At 40.5% G+C, this 21,231-nt stretch overlaps 2 protein-coding genes across 3 annotated transcripts; one reads left to right on the forward strand and one right to left on the reverse strand.

Moving 5' to 3' along the window:
- The first annotated feature begins 26 nt into the window (after positions 1–26).
- LOC145553993 (pumilio homolog 3-like) lies at positions 27–11,722 on the forward strand. 2 transcript variants are annotated; one of them, XM_081613213.1, is made up of 18 exons: positions 27–144; positions 1,033–1,157; positions 1,228–1,386; positions 1,464–1,638; positions 1,721–1,796; positions 2,240–2,333; positions 2,411–2,477; positions 2,634–2,808; positions 2,926–3,029; positions 3,120–3,198; positions 3,534–3,632; positions 4,014–4,067; positions 4,166–4,246; positions 4,492–4,634; positions 5,341–5,563; positions 6,357–6,444; positions 6,909–6,999; positions 11,262–11,722. In XM_081613213.1, exons 2-18 carry the CDS (start codon positions 1,085–1,087, stop codon positions 11,389–11,391), a joined length of 1,911 nt encoding a protein of 636 aa, XP_081469339.1. In that variant the 5' UTR covers positions 27–144; positions 1,033–1,084; the 3' UTR covers positions 11,392–11,722. The 2 variants fall into 2 exon arrangements, with proteins under 2 accessions (XP_081469339.1, XP_081469340.1); XM_081613214.1 differs by having other exon boundaries at positions 52–144; positions 1,061–1,157.
- Positions 10,878–20,488, reverse strand: LOC145554011 (potassium voltage-gated channel subfamily V member 2-like). Its single transcript, XM_081613230.1, has 9 exons — positions 20,246–20,488; positions 19,193–19,330; positions 18,339–18,517; positions 17,159–17,330; positions 15,317–15,508; positions 14,989–15,243; positions 14,167–14,283; positions 13,965–14,090; positions 10,878–13,131 (listed from the first exon to the last, which is right to left on the reverse strand). The coding sequence occupies exons 1-9, from the start codon at positions 20,387–20,389 to the stop codon at positions 12,832–12,834; spliced, it is 1,623 nt and encodes a 540-aa protein (XP_081469356.1). The 5' UTR covers positions 20,390–20,488; the 3' UTR covers positions 10,878–12,831.
- Positions 20,489–21,231: the final 743 nt, after the last annotated feature.

The following is a 21,231-nucleotide window of genomic DNA, read 5'->3' on the forward strand; positions in this document are numbered from 1 at the left end:
AGCAGAATGGAAGCTTTAAACTCTCTTTCTATGAAGGTAGACACATTTTACGACAACGACACATGACTTACGGCTTTGTCGTAAACCGGAACGACAACAAGACGCATGGGACGGAGTTGAAACAACGTGTCGTGCAGCTGAACTGTAAGTTATTCCTTGAAAATGTTCAATAATGTGTTATTTTCAGTTGTAATATGTCGTAAACTATTCTCTGTGTTTACACTGATGGTTAGAAAGCGACAGAAGAAGCACAATGTGGTTATAGGACACGATTTTATTCAAAGTGTTGATGTCTACCGATGGATTTCTCAATCAAAGACGTTACTTAGTTTTATGCTTCGACACAGCGACAAAAATCAATATTTATTTTTTGTCTCTACTTCTTAATGTTATTTGTTGATAAATATTCAAATGTATATTGTGGATGTAGCTGTTTAAAACGGGAAATATTTTCTGCTCAGACGATCTGCGATGAGAATAAAGTTAAAGGAAGTGAAACAAACTGCATGTTGTGGCTCTTTAAATATTTAATCGAAAAATATTTTATCACTAAAGGAAATTAAATGTTGAAGTGATTCGTGGTATCAAAGTATTTCAAAGAGTTGTGAATGGTGCCGCTTTGGGCAGGAAGGATCTCCTGTAGCAGTCAGTTTTACAACAAATCTGAAGAGTCCTCTGACTGAAGACTGTTGATATGATTTTCCATCCATCTAAATTACTTCCTAGAAATATACCATAAAGTCTGTGTTTCTAATTTAAAGAATGTTTTTAAAATGAGCTGAAAACCTTAGAAATGTAACATTTTAAACGTCTATCTCATTTCTTGGAACAGAAAAAAGATATAATTTGAAGATGTTTTATTTATTTACAAGAACTCTACACTTTAAAACCAAAACTCTTCCTGAGATCCAGATTGAATGATTCCGTCTCTAAGCCAACAAGTTAACAGGCTAATTAAACCCGAACCAGTGAAACATTCCTTCAGTCATCTGTTGCTTTGGGTTAAACTGTGTTTACATGATGAACCTGCAGGTGAATTTTGTTCCTGGTTTCCTGTCAGCATTTCCTTGGATCCCACGTCAACATGGAAGCCAAACCCCAAAAACCGTTCTCCTCTCAGGCTGGACGAAAACCATCATTCAAAGGAAAAGGAAAAGGTGAGACGTGTGTCACATTAACAGGAGTTAAACTCTTATACTTGGGCTTCAGCTTGTAGACTCATTCCAGACTCAGTTGGAACCAAATTCGGAGGGAAACCTGGAGCGAAAAAACCCTTCAAACCGTACAAGAACACAGAGAAGAAGAGCAGACCAGGAAAACCAAACGATGGCAGAAAACCAAGTTTCTCTAAAACTGAGAAGAGGAAACGGCCAGAAGGGGGCGGCGGTGAGCTTACATCCTTGTTGTTGTGTTTTATTTTTGTTGGACGACAGCATTTGAGTCGTGTCTGCGTCTACGATCAGGTCCGGCGGCGAAGAGGCAGAAGAGCAGCAAAAAGCCGCCAGCCACAGAAGAAGAGCTGAAGAAGAAGCGACTGGAGAAGAAGAGAGAGCTGAAGAACAACCGGCAGCAGGCGGAGAGGAAGGAGATGTTCGACATCATCAGCCGCTGCAAAGCAGTGTGGGGGAATCTCCGGAGGTATGGCGTTCTCAGAGAGGAGGTCAAAGGTCAGCTGGGTTTCCTCCTGATTCCAACTGATGGCTGATATTTGGGTCAACAGGAAGAAATGTGACACAGAGCAGAAGACGAAGCTGATGAAGGAGCTCCGTGGACTGATCCGAGGGAAGATGAAGCAGGTTGGTTGTTTGAAAAAGCAAAAAAAAACAACAACTGCAAAACAACAAAAAAAATTATGTAAGATAATCACTAAAATAACTGCAAAATCGATGTGACACAAATTCCTGTTGACGACTTGTCAGACTCACAAACAGCAGGATCTGATTTTGCTTCATATTTTTTTGCTTTAATGTTTTATGACTGGGATGACCAAAATTGTAAACATATGATGTGACAAAGTTCATCCAAGTCATGAAAGTAGGTCACATTTTGTGGCAATAACTAGTTTGATCTTGAGAAATGACTGTCATTCTGAAATTCAAGTGATTCTGAAGAGTCCATAAAACCTCCCGAGGTTCTATGGAAACCCTACGACCTGAGGGATCAGCGTGCTGACGCTGCAGCTCAGACTGATTTCTCTCTCTTCCGTTGTTCTGATGCGACGGCGCTCCTCTGCCTGCAGATGGCGTTCGCCCACGACTCGGTGCGAGTCCTGCAGTGTTTCATTCAGTTCGGGAACGAGAAGCAGCGATTTGAGGTGTTTGAGGAGCTGAAAGGTAGGCGCCGGTTCTGACCCGCTAAAATAAAATATAATGAAATGAAATAACCGATTCATTTCTGTCGCTCTCTGCAGACAGCATCCTCGAAATGTCCAAGTCGCCGTACGGGAAACACATAGTGAAGAAGCTGCTGATGTATGGGTGAGTTGGGTTGGACCCTTCTGTTCCGATGGCAGAAAACAAAGTTCCTCTAAAGCTGAGAAGAGGAAACGGCCAGCAGGGGGCGGCCGTTTCCCAGCCGGAACCAGCTGACTTAAAAAACCCAACTCCTTCTTCTCCTGGTTCTTTCCCGCTCAGGAACAAGGAGATGGTGGCCGCCATCATCCAGTTGTTCAGCGGTCACATTCGCAAGATGCTCCGCCACGCCTCCGCCTCCAGCATCGTCGAGTACGCCTACAACGACAAGGCCATCCTCGCTCAGAGGCTGATGATCACCAGCGAGCTGTACGGGAACACCTTTGCCATCTGCAAGGTCTCACACACACACGCACGCACACACACACACACACACACACACACACAAACACACTCCTGGCGGTCAGCGATGAGCTCCAGCTGTGCTAACCGATCCGCTCTGCTCGTTTTCCAGTCGTTGGAGTGCAACACCATTGAGACGGTGTTGGCTGCGAACCCGGAGAAGCTGGGGAACATCATGGAGGAGACCAAGCAGGTCATCGTGCCGCTGGCGCAGAAGTAAAAGCATATGCACTAAAAAACAACACATTAAATTTTAGTTATTATTTAGAAAATGAGCAGGACTGACTGTTTGTGTGTCTCTGACAGAGAACAGGTCATCAGGCATTCTGTGGTCCATAAAGTCTTTCTGGATTTCTTCCAGTTCGCACCTGAAAAGCAAAGATCGGTGAGCGCCGCCATCTTCCTGTAAAAACATAAAAGTATTTTGGTGTATTTCCAGTGTAAATAAAGGTCTTGTGAGTTTATTTGGATTTAAAGTGACAGAGGATGTAAAACAAGTTATTCTGAAAGGATGAAAATAAGCAGAACTAAGCAACTAAAGTCTCATTTTCTTAAAAAATTTTGTTCAATTGTGTCACTTTAAGAAACGATTCACTTAAAACAAGCTCCTGCATCTTGCCTAAACGTTACTTGTTAGTTAGTTTTGTCTTGTTTCCAGTGTAGCAGGATATTCGCATGATGTTGTATTTCCTCTGTTCTGCCTGCTGTGACTCTGAGCAGGAGATGATCGAGTCCATCAGGGAGGCCGTGGTCTACATGGCTCACACTCACGACGGCGCCCGGGTGGCCATGCACTGCCTGTGGCACGGAACCGCAAAGGTGGGTTCAGAGGGCCAACAGCTTTAATATTCTTATATAGACACAGTCCATGTTTACCGTTATCATTATCTGGGATTTCACTATATATCTGCATTTCATGCATGTTTGGGAAATCCTTTAATCTCCATGGTAACCATTCAGCTGTGCAAAACGCTGGACCTGGGCGCTAACTGGAAACAACCAATCAGAGCCGGGAGGCGGAACCTGTTGTGAATGCTAATGCTATTTAGCATAGCCACTGATAAAGGCGGACAAACTGTTTTCCTGTATTGCTGAGTTGTTTTTCCATTAACACATTTAGCAACAAGTACATGAGGTTGATTGACAGCATTAAGTCCCTCCTCCAAACTGCAGCTTTAAAGGATTTTCTTTGTTTTTCAGGACAGAAAAGTCATTATAAAAACCATGAAGACCTACATGGTGAAGTTCGCCACGGTGAGTTCATCGTCTCTGCTAGTAGTCGAATCAAACCTTCAGCTGAGGATGATGATGATGGTGAAGATGATGATGATGGTGAACTCTTCGTCCTGCAGGGGGAGTTTGGCCACCTGGTTCTCCTGGCCATATTCGACTGTGTGGATGACACCAAGCTGATCAAACAGGCGGTTCTGTCGGTACGTCCAGGTTCACATTCAGATTCACTTTATTTTGGTAAAATAAAAAGAAAACAAAACTAAATATAACTTTACAAACTATAGTTTGCTAAAAAAAAACAAGCAGTAAGAATCTGTCAAACCTCTTTTTAGCTCTTTTTCTACGTATTTTTTCCAATAGAAACAAACGTTTGTCCTGTAATCAGCCGTTCTAAACGGGTTTGTTCCTCCGGGAGGAAGCTGAATCGTTGCTCTGCTCTCTGCAGGAGCTGCTGTCCGTCCTGCCAGAGGTCCTCGGAAACAAACACGGCAAGAAGGTTCTGCTGTACCTGCTGAGCCCCAGAAACCCCAACCACATGCTGCCGGACATCGTTAAGCAGCTGGAGCAAGGAGACGGCAACGCACACAGGTAACCAGCACTTCCTGTCATTTCACAATAAAAGCTCCTGATAGGTCTATAACATATAATGAATCTGGGTGAAACTTTAGTGAGATTAAATCAACGTGTTCCCAGTCCGTTAAGATTCTTTCTACCTTTGCTTCTTTATCTTCCTTCCTTCTGTCCTTCTTCCATTTTGTCATCCTTGCTTCTTTTCCTCCCGTGTCCTTCTTCCTGTCAGTGCTCCCTTTCCTGTGTCCTTTCTTGGATTCTTCCTTCTGTTCCACCTTGTGTCCTTCTTTTCTTTCCTTCCATCCTTGGATTTTCCTTCCTTGTGCTTTTTCCTTTCCTCCTTTCTGTCTTTATTTGCCTTGCTTCTTTTTATCCTTACTTTCCTTGCCTTTTCTTTCCTTTCTTCCTTTTCTTCTGTCATCGTTTCCTTTTTTCCTTTCCTTCCTCGGCTCCTTCCTCTTCTCTTTAAATAAAAATAAACACAAATAAAAGCATCGATGTTGATAATCGTCCATATCTTAAACTAAGTCATAATAAATGACAGGGTGTTGAGAATATTATGGGATGTTTGTGGGTCGTCTCCAGATGTTTGGACTTTTCTGCTGGGCTCCACAGATTTACTCTAAAACTTTCACAATAAAAGCCTCTAGTCCTTCACAGACAGGAAGTAGAGTTCTGTGTTTAGTGACCTCTAATGACCTCTGCCTGTTCTGGTTCTGCTCAGTAAAAAGGACATGGCGATCCGGCGGCGGGAGTTGCTGGAGGCCGCCTCCCCGCCGCTTTTGGATCATCTCTGCCTGAACGCCGCTGCCATGGTAACGGACAAGGCGGCCAGCGTCACCGTCAGAGACATCCTGGCGTCGGCGTGCGGCGACCTGCGGCCCGCCATGACGGCCGTGGCCCAGCTGGCCAATCAGGAGCTGGTACCGGGAGGCGTCGAGGGACAGGTGAGGGGAACCGGTTTCAGGCCCATTTTCTGTTGTTATGGCAACAGTGACATCCCATAATGGGAGGAAACGTCCGAGCTTTATTGGGTTGATCAACACAAAGTGCTGCGTCGCACTGAGGAGGAAATTAATAAAGTTAATTTTATTTCTACAACTTAAACCTAAAATAGAGAAAAGTTTATAAATGGAGCCCCATTTACTCTGATACCACTGAATAAAAACCAGTTCCAGCAGGAACATCTCTGACATTTGAACTGAGTCCAGCTGATGATCCTCTTCCTTCCTTCCTTCCTTCCTTCCTTCCTTCCTTCCTTCCTTCCTTCCTTCCTTCCTTCCTTCCTTCCTTCCTTCCTTCCTTCCTTCCTTCCTTCCTTCCTTCCTTCCTTCCTTCCTTCCTTCCTTCCTTCCTTCCTTCCTTCCTTCCTTCCTTCCTTCCTTCCTTCCTTCCTTCCTTCCTCCCTCCCTCCCTCCCTTCCTTCCTCCCTCCCTCCCTCCCTCCCTCCCTCCCTCCCTCCCTCCCTCCCTCCCTCCCTCCCTCCCATAGTTTCATGAAACATCTCAGAGTTTCACTTGTGAACTTTATAATGTTTATACAGAAATGTGCTGAAAGCAGCGTTTCCATGGAGACGAGGTCGGTTAAAAACCAGCGGTGCTGAACTGAAAGGTCCAAAAGGTCATAAAAATGAACAGGAAACAAACTGATTATAAACAGGAAGTCTTTACTCGGTGGGCAGCAGATCAGTTTGAAAAACAACTTGTGGTTCTAAGTAGTTTCTTGGTTCTGTTGCTGCAGCTCCACATGGCCGAACACCCAGCAGGACACCTGGTGCTGAAGTGGCTCATCGAGCAGGACGCCGTGCTGGCCCAGAACGGCAGGGAGGGTGAGACCAGCAGGACGTCTCTGTCCTCTCTGATGACTCTGTCCTCTCTGATGACTCTGTCCTCTCTGATGACTCTGTCCTCTCTGATGTCTCTGTCCTCTCCGATGTCTCTGTCCTCTCTGATGTCTCTGTCCTCTCCGATGTCTCTGTCCTCTCTGATGACTCTGTCCTCTCTGATGACTCTGTCCTCTCTGATGACTCTGTCCTCTCTGATGACTCTGTCCTCTCTGATGACTCTGTCCTCTCTGATGACTCTGTCCTCTCTGATGTCTCTGTCCTCTCTGATGACTCTGTCCTCTCTGATGTCTCTGTCCTCTCTGATGACTCTGTCCTCTCTGATGACTCTGTCCTCTCTGATGTCTCTGTCCTCTCTGATGACTCTGTCCTCTCTAATGTCTCTGTCCTCTCTGATGACTCTGTCCTCTCTGATGTCTCTGTCCTCTCCGATGTCTCTGTCCCCACAGAGCGCTTCAGCAGGATCCTGGTGGACACGGTGGGGACGGAGACGATGAAGAGCTGGGTCCAGGTCAACCGGGGAGCCATGGTGCTCTGCAGGTCGGCTTCATGCTCAGCTCTGCTGGTTCTCACTGAGATTTAACATCTGTCTGTAAAATGAGTTTTTATGTTTTTCAGGCTTTTTAAATCTGACTTATTTACATTTTGACACATTTTAGCTTTAACACTTCGAACCTAAAAAAAAAAAATACTTGAAACACAAATAAAACACCTGGGGATTTAAGCTAAACGAGCTGGTCAGGTTCAGTTGTTAGTGGGTTACCATGGCAACCACAGCACACAGTCCCTACAGATGCTCTTTCAGGTTCATCCGCTACAGTGGAGTGTCTAAATATCATCAGCATATAAAGTGATTTTATCCTTTATGGACTGGTGATGCTAATTAGCTCCAAATCTCTTTTGTTGTGAATACTACAAATACTGGTTCATAAATCAGCCTCTCATACTATGCATACACTATTAAAAGTGCTTTGATGCCATCTAGTGGTCAGAGGGTGAACTACTCGTGGTTAATGGATTTTAACCACTGTAAATAGTATTTACTTGTGCAAATAAAAATGTTATATTTCGGTTTACTAATGTCTTCCACACATTATCAAAATTCTGAAAGTTATGTCTAATTTGAGGTTCGATGCTTTTTAGCGACACTCGGCAACGAAAGAATGAAAATGAGTGACTGTCAAGTATGGTAAAATAAATAAATTCTGTGCATCTATATTGACCATGTAACTTTGAATCAAATGATTACTTTAGATTAAAAAAAAATATATATATATCAAATCAAATCAAATCAAATTTTATTTGTATAGCACATTTCAGCAGCAAGGCATTTCAAAGTGCTTTACATAATTAAAATAAAAACAGAAATAAACAGTGAGAAAGAGAGAAAATTAAAAAATAAATAAAAATAAAAAAAAACAAACTCCCTTACCAGAGGACGCCGCCGTCCCACACAGAATTTAACTAACTTATAGTTAGAGGAGTCTGCCCTCCCGCGGACTTTAACTGGTTCCATTCCATTTCCATTCCACTTTAATTTTCATCGTTTTCCACCCTCATTTTTCACTTTCTTCCCCATACATAAAAGAAAGAAAAAAAAAAAAAAAAAAAAAATTAAAAACATTAAAGACATAAAAACATGGAAGACATCAAAACCCGCACTCTAACCCTAATTTAGCCATAAGCAACTCTAAACAGGTGGGTTTTAAGTTGAGATTTAAAGGCACCCAGTGTTTCAGCTGTTTTACAGTTTTCTGGAAGTTTGTTCCAAATCTGTGGTGCGTAGAAACTGAATGCTGCTTCTCCTCATCTGGTTCTGGTTCTGGGGATGCAGAGCAGAACCAGAACCAGAAGATCTGAGGGGTCTAGATGGTTGGTACAGTAATAACAGATCTTTAAGGTATTGTGGTGCTAAACCGTTCAGAGATTTATAAACTAACATCAGTATTTTAAAGTCTATTCTCTGAGCTACAGGGAGCCAGTGTAGGGACTTTAAAACTGGTGTTATGTGCTCTATCTTCCTGGTTTTAGTGAGAACCCGAGCAGCAGCATTCTGGATCAGCTGCAGCTGTTTGATTGATTTATTAGTCAGACCTGTGAAGACGCTGTTGCAGTAATCAATGCGGCTAAAGATAAACGCATGGATGAGTTTCTCTAGATCGTGCTGAGACATAAGTCCTCTAATCCTAGAGATGTTCTTCAGGTGATAGAAGGCCGACTTTGTGACTGTCTTAATGTGGCTCTGAAGGTTCAGGTCAGAGTCCATCACTACTCCCAGGTTTCGGGCCTGATCGCTGGTTTTAGTTGTAATAACTGAAGCTGTGCATTGATTCTAGTTCGTTCCTCTTTAGGTCCAAAGATAATAACTTCAGTTTTGTTTCTGTTTAGCTGGAGAAAGTTTTGGCACATCCACACATTGATCTGTTCTAAGCATCTATTCAGTGATTGGATGGGTTCAGAGTCACCTGGTGACATCGTGATGTAGAGCTGTGTATCATCCGCATAATTGTGGTAGCTAATCCTATGTCCTGTTATAATCTTTGCCAGTGGGAGCATATAAATATTGAAAAGAAGGGGTCCTAGGATTGAACCTTGGGGTACCCCACATGTGACCTTTGACCTCTCTGATGAGAAGTTTCCAATTGAAACAAAGAAATCCCTGTTCTTTATGTAAGATTCAAACCAGTTGAGCACTGTACCAGAGAGCCCGACCCAACTCTCCAGTCGATTCAGTAAAATGTCATGGTCAGCACTGAGGTCCAACAGAACCAGCACTGTGGTTCTCCCACAGTCTGTATTTATATGGATGTCATTGAACACTTTTACAAGGGCCGACTCCGTGCTGTGGTGAGCACGAAAACCAGACTGGAAGGAGTCAAAGCAGTTTGTTATTGTTAGGAAGTTATTTAATTGCTTAAAAACAGCTTTTTCAATAATTTTGCTGATGAATGGGAGGTTGGAGATCGGCCTGTAATTCTGCAGTAGGGATTTGTCTAGATTGTTCTTTTTTATAAGTGGTTTGATAACTGCTGTTTTCAAAGCCTGGGGGAAAACACCTGAAGAGAGCGATGAGTTTACTATTTGAATCAGATCATTAGCAACAACAGGCAGGACTTTCTTAAAGAAATGTGTGGGTAGGACATCCAGACAGCAGGAACTGGAGCTTAATTGACTTATAATTTCTTCTAGGGTTTTATAATTTAGTAGTAGAAATTGGGTCATTTTTCCTGCATTTGTTTTGTTTGGGCCCAGCATTAGTACTGTCTTTGGAGTGGATGAGCAGATTAATCCTCTGATCTTTTGAATTTTCTCTGAAAAGAAACTGGAAAACTTGTTGCAGGCGGCAATAGATTGAAGTTCAGGTGGTAACGTCATTGGAGGATTTGTGAGCCTGTAACAGTGGCGAATAAAGCTCGAGCATTGTTAATGTTTTTGTTTATGACATCTGCAAAGAAAGCTTCTCTCGCATGTTTCAGTGTTGTGTGATAGTTACGTAGTCTTTCCTTGTAGATGTCATAATAAACGTGCAGTTGACCTTTACGCCATTTCCGTTCGGCCCTACGGCAGAGTTGTCTTGCAGATTGAACTACTTGTGCATTTCTCCATGGAGATTTCTTCCTACCAGTCACAACCTTCACTTTAGTGGGGGCAATGTAATCAATGATATCTGAAAGTTTGCACTGAAAATCATCCACCAACTTATCTACGTCACTATAACTTAAGAGTGAGGAAGAAGAGTAGATTTGATTAAATGTTTCTGCTGTGTTTTCTGTGAAAGTACGTTTTGTGATAGTAGCTGTTTGTCCAAGTGGGTTAACAGATAAAGAACTGTCAAAGAAAACAGCAAAATGATCAGACAGGGCAATATCAGTTACAGAGACATTGGAAATATTCACACCCTTACTGATAACCAGGTCCAGTGTGTGTCCCTGAGTGTGTGTTGCTTGTTTGACATGTTGTGTTAAACCAAAACTCTCTAATATATTACAGAGCCTTTTAGCCCCTCGGTCTATATATATATCTATAGATATATTATTTACATCAACACTAATGGAATATGTGTTGTTATCCTGAAACGCTGCAGGATGAAAACCAATGACTGTTGAAATTCAACTTGTAGCATTGACTTCATGTTGCAGAAAAAAGTCTAGGGATTCATTGGACTGTGCAGTGAAGGAATTTTTCTTTGATTTTTTAACCTTTTATTTATACAGGTTGTCTCATTAAGATACAACAGCTTATTTACAATAGAGACCTCAATATTTTTTATTTTGCGGCATTAAGAAAATACATACCACAGATTAAAATCTGCTATATTCCTTAAGTGCCTGGTGTCGCTTTTTAGCATCTTATCAAAATTTACCCTAATCGTGTGTGCAATGGTAAGCTTAATAATTGCAAATTAATGTTAAATCTCATTGACAACAAAAACAAGAAAGATTTTATTTTTTATAATTTTTTTTTACGTTAATTCAGGCATAAAAATTGACTAAATAACCAGTTTCAAGTGGTTTCATTGTTGAATATTCCATCCGCATGTTCTTCATAAAAAGAAAAAAAAATTCTGCTTTAGTGAATTCCTTACAACTCGCATATTTCCAACTTGTTTTACCCCAGAGTTCGATGACGCAAATAATTAAAAACGCAAAACATACTGATGTGATTATGGAGAACATCTGGAATGTGTGAACACCATCAGAACAACTTTATGCTCACAAACAGCTGAAATGAGTGGTGCTCCTAAGGTTCTTAATTCAGGACTTTTTTAACGTTTTGTGTTGATGTCTGTTTTCTTTCTGCAGCCTCCTGAACAGCTGTGACACGACTGTGGCTGCTGAGGTGAAGGCGGCGCTGACAGCCATCATCCCTGAGCTCCAGAGAATCGACGGCCATAAAGGAGCCGAAATCCTGCTGCAAAACCTGAACAAGTAGATGGATTTGTTCAGGTTTTTATAATTATAAATGGACTGCAGATGTTTGGACCATAAACCATCCAAGACATGGAGGACAACGCGAGAAGTGGACAAAGTCGGGGACGTTTTGGAGATTTCAGCTATTAATCCTGATCTGGTTCATTAATTTAAAGACGTGTCGTACAAAATGACACAAATTCATGTGGGTTCATCAAAGTGGAGCATGAAACCCAAACCTTTCAACGATAACACCAACACTGCCCAGTTTGTGGACTGGTTCAGCCTCTTTTTCTTTTTTTGGTGCGATATTGTGATAAATGTTAACTGAAAATAAAATAAAAATTGAGATATTTTGTGTTCAGAGTCCTATTATTATTATTATTATTATTATTATTCATTAATGTTTATTTAAATATTGTTGGGAATCTCAAAAAGCTTCCAACATTGTAAAAATGTTGGTTTCTGAGGGTGAAACCAATATACCACAAATAACTGGAGATATTAAAAACTAAAATTTATGGCACTGTTTTGAATTTACTTCCTCCATTTGGTCTTTTTTTATTTTGGCAGATTCTATATTTAAATGCAGAAATGTGTGCCACAAATCCACAGTGAAGTTTCTCTAAAACAATGAAAAGGACTAAAGATTTTGTAGAAGTTATATTTTCTGTCTGTTTATAATGTTACTTTCATTTACATACAGAAAAACAGAACATTATTAGTTAATATGCTACATCAAAGGTTTTTCTAGAATGTGTCCAGTATTGCTTTTGTCTGACCCAAACAGAAATGAAGTCCTGTAGTCAAAACATTTCCAACATCCAGGTGGAAAAATCCAAAAACTCTTCAAGAATTGTGGAGCGTTTTTAAATTTACAGTCAAAACTTGACAGCAATAATTTGGGTTATTTAGCCCTTTAGTCCTGATTCATTTTCAGTCATAATTTCACCATAAGCACTAATTTACAACATCCAGAGCTTCAAACTACGTATTTAGCTTCAAACTCAATTCTTAGCGTCAAAGACAATATTTTGATTACTAATTATTCTTTCTTGGAAATAAATACTTATCAGTCTAATTAGTTAAATGCTAAATATTAATTCTAACCTAATTAGTTGTTTTGATACTAATTATTTAGCTTTGAGCTAACCATTTTGTTAGCAAGCTAAATATTTAGTTTGAGCTACATATTTAGTTTACATATTTAGCTTCAAACTAAATATTTAGTGACAATATGCCTTTGAAAAATGGCCAACCATGTTTTTCTGTTATTACAGGCTGAAAAATCTAAATTATTGGTGTTAATTTTAGACTCTATTGGCGCTCCATAACAGTCCAGCTCAGTGCCGCTGCAGCAACAAAGCTGAATTTACAGTGTTTTGGTTGTCTGTGTGCGTTTGTTTCCTCCAGGGTACGACAGGCAGGTACAGCTGATGGATGGAGGCTCAGTTTTTGGAGTTTAGTCGTTGGCGACCAACAACCGCCGCCCTCCTGGTTGCTTCAGCTGAGCGACGTCGTCGCAGCAGTCGGCGAAGCGCTTGGCGGCCCTCTTGATGAAGCGGACCTTCCCCCGCGCCCTGCTGACCATGGCGAACTCGTGGGACTTGAGCTTGGTGTAGTAGTCGGAGAACTTGTTGTAGAGGATGGAGATGGGCATGCCGTTCAGGATGACGCCGAACGAGATGCAGGCGAAGGCGAAGACGCGGCCCAGGTTGGTTTCTGGGAGCATGTCGCCGTATCCCACCGTGGAGATGCTCACCTGGACCGGCAGACAGGAGGAGACGTCCTGGTTTACTTTTATTTCTCTATTGAAAAGTATTTTATCATAAATGTATTTGGATCATTTAATAAATTAAACAACTTCATTTATTAAGGGAACAAAGTTTCATTGATTCCTCTGTCCTCTCATCCTAGTGTCCTTTCTTTCTTCCTGGTGTCTCCTTTGCTTATTCCCTCCTCTCTTCCCAGTTTTCTTCCTTCTTTCACTATTTCTGTCCTTCCTTGTATTGCTCCTTTCTTGCTAGTGTCTTATTTCATTCTTCCCCGAATTCCTTATCTAATTTTGCTCTTCCTTCCTTCCTTCCTTCCTTCCTTCCTTCCTTCCTTCCTTCCTTCCTTCCTTCCTTCCTTCCTTCCTTCCTTCCTTCCTTCCTTCCTTCCTTCCTTCCTTCCTTCCTTCCTCCACAACTTCTTTCTTTGTCTCCTAATTCCTCCCTTCCACCTTGCCTTAATTCTTTATTTGCTCCTTCCTTTGTTGTCTCCTTCCTCCCTTCCTAGTTCTCTTCGTTCCTTTATTTCTTGCAAGTGTCCTTCATTTTTTATTTCCTTCCCTCGTATTCCTTTCTTTCCTTGTTTCTTCCTTCCTCTCTTCCTGGTTTCCTTCCTTCATTCCTTGCAAGTGTTTTTCCCTCCTTATCTCTTTCCTTTCTTCCTACTGTCCTTTCCTTCTTTGTCTCCTAATTCCTTCACAGCTTGTAAATGTCCTACTTTCCTTCTTCCTACAGTAAGAAGAACCTGGAAGTGAAGCCGCCTCTGATCCAGCTGGTGACTGCGATCTAATGGTCTAGACAAAGCCTTGAAGAGTGGACTCACAACGGCCCACCACCAGGCGTGAGGCATGGAGGTGAAGTTGGTGTTGTAGACGTCGTGCTCCACGCTGTACACCATGGCGGAGAACATGAAGATCCCCATGCCGATGAAGAGCAGCAGACAGCCCACCTGCAGCGACACGGCAGGATGTGAATCACCAACATCAACCAAACCAGGCCTGGTCCTCACACCGTTTGATCCGGACCTGCTGGTAGCACTGCCTCAGCGTAAACCCAAACGCTCTTAACCCAGTGGAGTGACGGGCCAACTTCAGGATCCTGAAGATTCTCATCAGACGCATGATCCTCAGAACTTGACCCACCTTGGAGAAAAAATACAGAAGATCCACAATTCAACAAAACCCTGGAGCATCGGCGGAGGACACCGCTACCTAAAAGGTTAGCTTTATTTACCCTAAAGCGCTAAACATAAACAATAGTTCCACTAATGCTAAACCGATACGTCAACATAATATTTATCGGAAGCTAATGCTAAATGCTACATTTAGCATTTAGCTGAAACTGACATCAAAGCACAACAACACATTATTTAGGATGGGCAACACTAAATCGCTACAACAACATCGTACGTATTTAGTTGAAGATAATGCTAAAGCGGTATGCCAACATAGCAGTTAGCTGAAGCTCACATAAAACGCTACTCCAATATGATATTCAGCTGAATCTAATGCTAAATTACTTCACCAAAGTTGTACTTATTAAATTCTAAAGCTAAATCTTTAAACCAGCATGGTATATAGTGGACCAACATGTTATTTAATCAAATGTCAAAATGCTACACCAACACAGAATAGACCGGAATCCATTGCTAAAGCGCTAACTTCAATTCAAATTATATCTTATATCAAACTTTGTGTAGCTGGAAGTTTACAAAACAGACAATTAGCGCTTTAGAATGAAGGGGAAGCTAAGTGCGCTAAATGTTTTCAAAGTTAGCTAAAATGCTAAAAGAACATTAGCTCGGCTATTAGCGGGTTAGCATGCAGCGTGGAGTGCTGTGGCGTTACCTTGCCGACGCGTGCGACGGTCTCAATGTCCCCGGCGTGGCGGTGGACGTCCTCGTCCTCGAAGCACTCCAGCAGCATCTGCAGGTAGTGCGGCAGGATGGCGACCAGGTCCACCGTGTTCAGGACGCTGCGCATGTAGCTCTTCAGGTCCGGCGTGGAGACCAGCCGCAGCAGGTACTCCAGGGTGAAGAAGGTGATGCACAGCGTCTCGATGCCCTCGCCGTAGAACCGTCCGCTGGGCTGGCCCGACGGCGTCTGCAGCGGGTCAGAACCGCGGGTGAGACGGGACCGGTCCAGAACCGTTTCCCTCTGGGTTTAAATACCGAACCTTGTACTGCATCTCGTCCACGGTGTTGAGCGTCATGGCAACCAGGGAGACCAGCACGAAGAAGGAGGAGGCCACGCCCATCAGCTTGGCGGTGATGGAGGAAAACGGTTTCTCCGTCAGGTTCCAGATCATCCTCCGGGTCGGGCCAAAGGTCATGTGATCAAACATGGAGTCGCTTTCCTCCAGCTCCAGCTGCAGGGCGGAGAGACTAACTCTATCAGGATCCAACCGTTCATCCAACCGTTCATCCAACCGTTCATCCAACCGTTCATCCATCCATCCATCCATCCATCCATCCATCCATCCATCCATCCATCCATCCATCCATCCATCCATCCATCCATCCATCCATCCATCCATCCATCCATCCATCCATCCATCCATCCATCCATCCATCCATCACTTCCAGCCTCTGAAGATAATAAAAAGCTGATTTTTATCTCAACATTTTACACAAACATTCAGATCAAACACTGTAAAATATAAAAATCAAAACTCAGATATTTTTATCAGACAATAATCACGTCTGAGTTTGATTAATTTGATTAATAAAATTGTAGTTTAAACCCAGTTAAATCAAGATTTTAATTTTTTTTTTGCCTTCATGAAAGAACTGAATGAAATCTGCCGTTTGTGTTTCCTCTGGTTATCTTTCTTTTCTGTGTGCTTTAACAAAGCGACGGCGTCAGTGAGGGAAACATCTGCCTGAATCTGGGCCAAGAAGCAGATTACTCTGCTGCCCATCTGTCAAGACGACGGCATCATGTGGGTCAGATAGACTCGGGGTCAGGCAGCAGATTACTGACTTAAAACCTCAGGTGGAAAATAAATCACCAGCAAAAATAAAGATGAATAACTGGAACATTATTCTATTCATACTCTGGTTTTACTGCTCTTTAAGGTTTCCTGCTGTTAATGATGATGGCAAAGTGACGCTTCCTCATTTAATTCAAGTGTTTTACACGTTAAACATCCCCAAATCCTACAAATATTTAAATCTTGCCTAAAGCACACAAACTCCAACGTTATTGTTTGCTAAAATCCAATCTCGTTGTTTATGCTAATAACTAAACAACCACAATTAGACTTCTATGTGAACAGAGGAAAGTAGAGTAATAATGGTCGCCACCGTCTAAGGATGGATTTTAAAGTTATCGTGAATCGGCTAATGCTAACGTCAGCTAGCTTTAGCCATGGTTTATGTCTGAATTTACTGCGTCTGGCTTCTTCTGCAGAACTATGACGCATGTTTCACATCACTGAAGTAAAAGTTGGATAAAATGCAACATGGCCGTTCAGTTATCTGCTAACTAAATTTAGTGGGTGTAATTTTGTTTCACAGAAGGAAATGGCACAAAGGTGGAAAAATCAGAACGATCGATAACGATATGTTTACATCTGTCTGCTGTGTGAACTACAACTTTTTCATAAAATTTAGGGAATTATTGACTTTAAAAAGCAAATTTTTCTTGCCAATGTACAAAGCATACAAAGTTAAAGCTGGCTGAGGTTGCTAGGTAACATGCTAAGCTTAGTTGGGGTTGCTAGGTAACATGCTAAGCTTAGTTGGGGTTGCTAGGTAACAGAGAGGTGCCTTCTGATTTGTGACATTACATTTGAAGGGTTTTTGAAACGGCTCATTTGAACTAGTAATTTTTCATAAATGTTAAGGAATCATTGGCTCAAATCAAGATCCTATTTCTTGCTTAAAAGTTTTGTCTTATTTCAGGTGAACTAAGACATTTGGATTCGAAACTAGACCAAAAACTGTTGGTAGCTTTGTGTTTTCGCAGTGCAGCTGCTGCCAGCTGTTGCAGTTCGAGGAGGTTCTGTTGGACCCACCTCGGCCAGCAGCTCCTTCTGGACCTTCAGCTGCTCGTTCAGCTCGTCCTGCCGCTCCTCAAACGAGATGCGGCAGCAGCGATGCGTGTATTTGATCCTCACGCCCCAGTAGTGGATCTCCTCCAGGAAGTGATGCGGACACAACTCCTCCTTAATGCACAGCACTCCGGTTCTGTTGGACCGGTGAGAACCGGCTGTCAGGGCTGTGTAGTAACTAGTTACATTTACTCAATTATGTTTGCATGTGTAACTTTTGAAAAAATGTACATTAGGAGTATTTTTACTGTGCTGTGCTTTGAGTATTATGAAGTATCTCTGCTCTTACTGGAGTAAAATTTCTGGATTTTTTACCCACTGAATGAAAAACAAACATGTTTTTACGGAAGAGGATTAGGGCCACTGGAAAAAAAAAAACAGTTCTGACTTTAATTTCAGAATTCTGACTTTAATCTCAGAATTCTGAGATTAAAGTCAGAATTCTGAGAAAAAAGTCAGAATTCTGAGAAAAAAGTAAGAATTCTGACTTTAAACTCTTCTGAGATTAAAGTCAGAATTCTGACTTTAAACTCAGAATTCTGACTTTTTTCTCAGAATTCTGACTTTAAACTCAGAATTCTGACTTTAAAGTCAGAATTCTGACTTTAATCTCAGAATTCTGAGATTAAAGTCAGAATTCTGACTTTAAACTCAGAATTCTGACTTTAATCTCAGAATTCTGAGATTAAAGTCAGAATTCGGACTTTTTTCTCAGAATTCTGACTTTAAAGTCAGAATTCTGACTTTTTTCTCAGAATTCTGAGATTAAACTCAGAATTCTGAGATTAAACTCAGAACTGTTTTTTTCCCAGTGGCCCTAATCCTCTTCCGTATGTTTTAACCAAAAATTCACCAGAAAGTTTTTTAAGATTTTAAGAAACTGATTTGGAAAAAAATTATTTTGCCTAATTTAGTTTTTTTTTAAACTTATATAAATTATTGTAATTTTGATCCTTAAAATACCTAAATTTTCACTAAAGTTTTAAATACTGAATGAATGATAATTTGACTTTTTACCAAATAGATTTTTACTTTTACTTGAGTAATAACATGTTGAAGTAGTGCTAATCTTACTTGAGTACAATTTTTGGCTCCATTTCTGTTAAGCGTAGATCTATAACAAGCACTTTGTCTTTCATCTGACCTGTAGAAGTTGAAAATGTTGTGGAAAACTTTTGGGTCTCGATCAAAGAAGAACTCGTTGCTCTGGACGATGTAATCGTCACAGAGGTCCAGCTTCTTGCTGTGGTCCGTGTACGTGGCCAGACGGCCGATCCGGGTCTTTGGGTAGCGAGCGGCTAATCTGTACGGCAGGAGGTAAATCTGGGAGAAGAAGATTAAAAAATTCATGAAAATGTTGGAACAACTGAGCTTCTCTGAGTCACAATTACTAAATTAAAGTATTTTGAACCATACAACTGCAATTTCCACTGGTAGACATCTGTAATTCAGTTGGCAAGTATGGGATAACAAAAGTGCAAGAAATAAAGTATTTGTTATGCAAAAAATTTAGAAAATAGAAGTTATACATTAACATTAAAAGTGAAAGTAAATTTAAAAGATTTAAAAAAAGATTTAAAAAGATAAATCAAAGAAAAAAAAATCTGGTCAAAATATAATTTTATCAGTTACCATATAAATAGAATGAATGTAACAATAATAAAAAGTGATGTAATACAATATTTTATCACTTTGATTTTACATATGTTAATCTTTTAATCTACTTTGCGATACTGTTTTATTTATTACTTTATCTTTCTTATTCAATTTTTATATTACTTTGACTTTTCTTTTGCTTTTTTGTATTATTTTTTACAACAATAATTATAATAAAATTATTACAATTAATATATCAATAATTATAGTAGTAAGCCTTGACATAAAAGTAACACTTGTTACTATTATTGTTATTCCAATAACTTTTATATCATTAATAGTTTGTTCTGTTTTTTTAAGTAGAAACCAGTTGAGCAGTGTTCCTGCAGGATTTTCTAGTACCGTTCCTCCAACGTTGATGTTGAGGGTCAGGTGTTTGGTTGGAGACATCAGGACGCGAGACGGCGACACCGGCAGCCGGTCCTCCACCTCTTCGCGCTCGTACTCGGCATAAAGGTCGTAGATGTCTCTGCTCAGGTCCTGCATAAGAGGAAACATTCGACAAGAACGAAACAAAAGTGCAGTGAAACGTTAATCCTTACAGAATCATGAATTAACCCAATGAACTGGAGGAAACAACATAGGTTAGACAAACATTTAAATACCTGCAAGTAAAAGACTGAAGGGTATCAGATTATTCTGTTGATTAATTGATTTGTCTGGTGATTAATCAATTAGTCTGACGATTAATCGTTTAGGGGTTAATTGGATAAAAATCGGCACATTCTCTGTAGAAAGGATGCATCTGTAGCTAATAAATCCTCCTAACATCAACATGAAAATTCAGCACTTTCAGACATGTAAGGCTGATCTGGTGACACATTTTCCCATTTATTAATTAATAATTGGTTGTTCAATTCATCAACATGGTGGTGGCAGTGTCATACTGAGGAAGGAAGAGAAACCCCACCACAAATAAAACAGCTGCATGTGCTAAACAGGTCGATCTTTATCTTGTTTGACAATAAAATATCTGTCAGGAACGTCAATGTTATGAGTTCCCCAAAACACGAGAAAAAAGAAAAACAAGAAACGTTTAAATAAATCAATAAATTTGGGAGAGAATCAGGAAAACTGAAGAAAAAAAAAATCTAATTTTTTAAACTAAGAAATTCTGAGCAAAATGTTAACATTTTGAGACCCTAATGCTTTTCTGCAATTAAAAGCTTAAAATTGATAAAGAATTTTAAAGAACAAAACTAATCACCACAACAGTAAATCTAACCAAAAAAAACAGCAAAATTATTTGTTTTCAGTCGAATTGAGAAACAAAAACCTAAATATTTAACAGACTTTTGAAGAATTTTGACATCCAATGTAAGGTTTTGATTTTCCTGCTTTAGAAAAGAGAAAAACCAAAAACTAAATCAGCAGTTAAATCCTAAATGATCCGACCTGCATGGAGTTCCATGGCTTGATGAAGGAGCTGATCAGGTCCAGGTGATCGATCGGTTCCTGGACCTGGTGGATCTGTCCGCCGGGCTTGTAGCTGCAGAACAGACTCCTGCTCCGAGCCCTGAGGTGGTTCAACATGCTCATCGCTCAGAGCGGATGCATTCCTACAAACATCCAGTAAACCAGACCAACAGAAACCTTAAAACATCCTGTCTGAAATCATTTCCTCTGCTTTCAAATCAGACGCGACACTAAGAGAGAAGAGGTCGATTGAGATGATGTGGGTGCTTAAAGTTTTAAATACTGACATCATCTTCCGTCTGTCTCTCTCTCTCTCTCTCTCTCTCATCCCACCATGTCATCACAAATCTGCTGGATTTACAGAGATCATGAGCTAAATACTTAAATCTTTAAACACTTTATAGGCGTCATTATGCACGAGTGGAGAAAATGTGCTGGTATGAGTTGAAGGTTCAAATTTGGGTTTTTTGTAGCTTCTGTGGAGCTACAAAAATGTCTTAAAAATACAGAATATAATACAAAAAAATGTACATAGTTATTTAAATGTTTCCGATTGCAGAGTATAAGAAAATAAAAATAAAATGAAGTCAAAATTATGAGAATAGAATCTTAGCATAATGAAAACTCAAAGTTCAAATAATACAAGAATAAAGTCGTATGACTTTTCTCTTATTATTCTTATATCATTTTCAAAATGGTACGACTATTATCATTATTTTGTCTATCTTTATATCACTTTATTTTCACGACTATTCTCATATTATTTTAAATTATTATGATTGTTTTATTACTTTATTTTCATTTTATTCTTGTAATATTGACTATATTCTCTTACATCTTTTTAAAAAAATCTTTTTATTTTTGTACTCCATCATAGCAGATAAGACTGGACAAAAATATGCTCTATGTGTCACATCCACAGAGTTTGGTGTTGGTTGGATGGCTGCTCTCTCCTCTTCCTCCTA

The sequence above is a fragment of the Poecilia reticulata genome, chromosome 12, assembly GCF_904066995.2.
Source record: "Poecilia reticulata chromosome 12, P_reticulata-male-v2, whole genome shotgun sequence".
NCBI classification, from domain to species: Eukaryota; Metazoa; Chordata; class Actinopteri; order Cyprinodontiformes; family Poeciliidae; genus Poecilia; species Poecilia reticulata.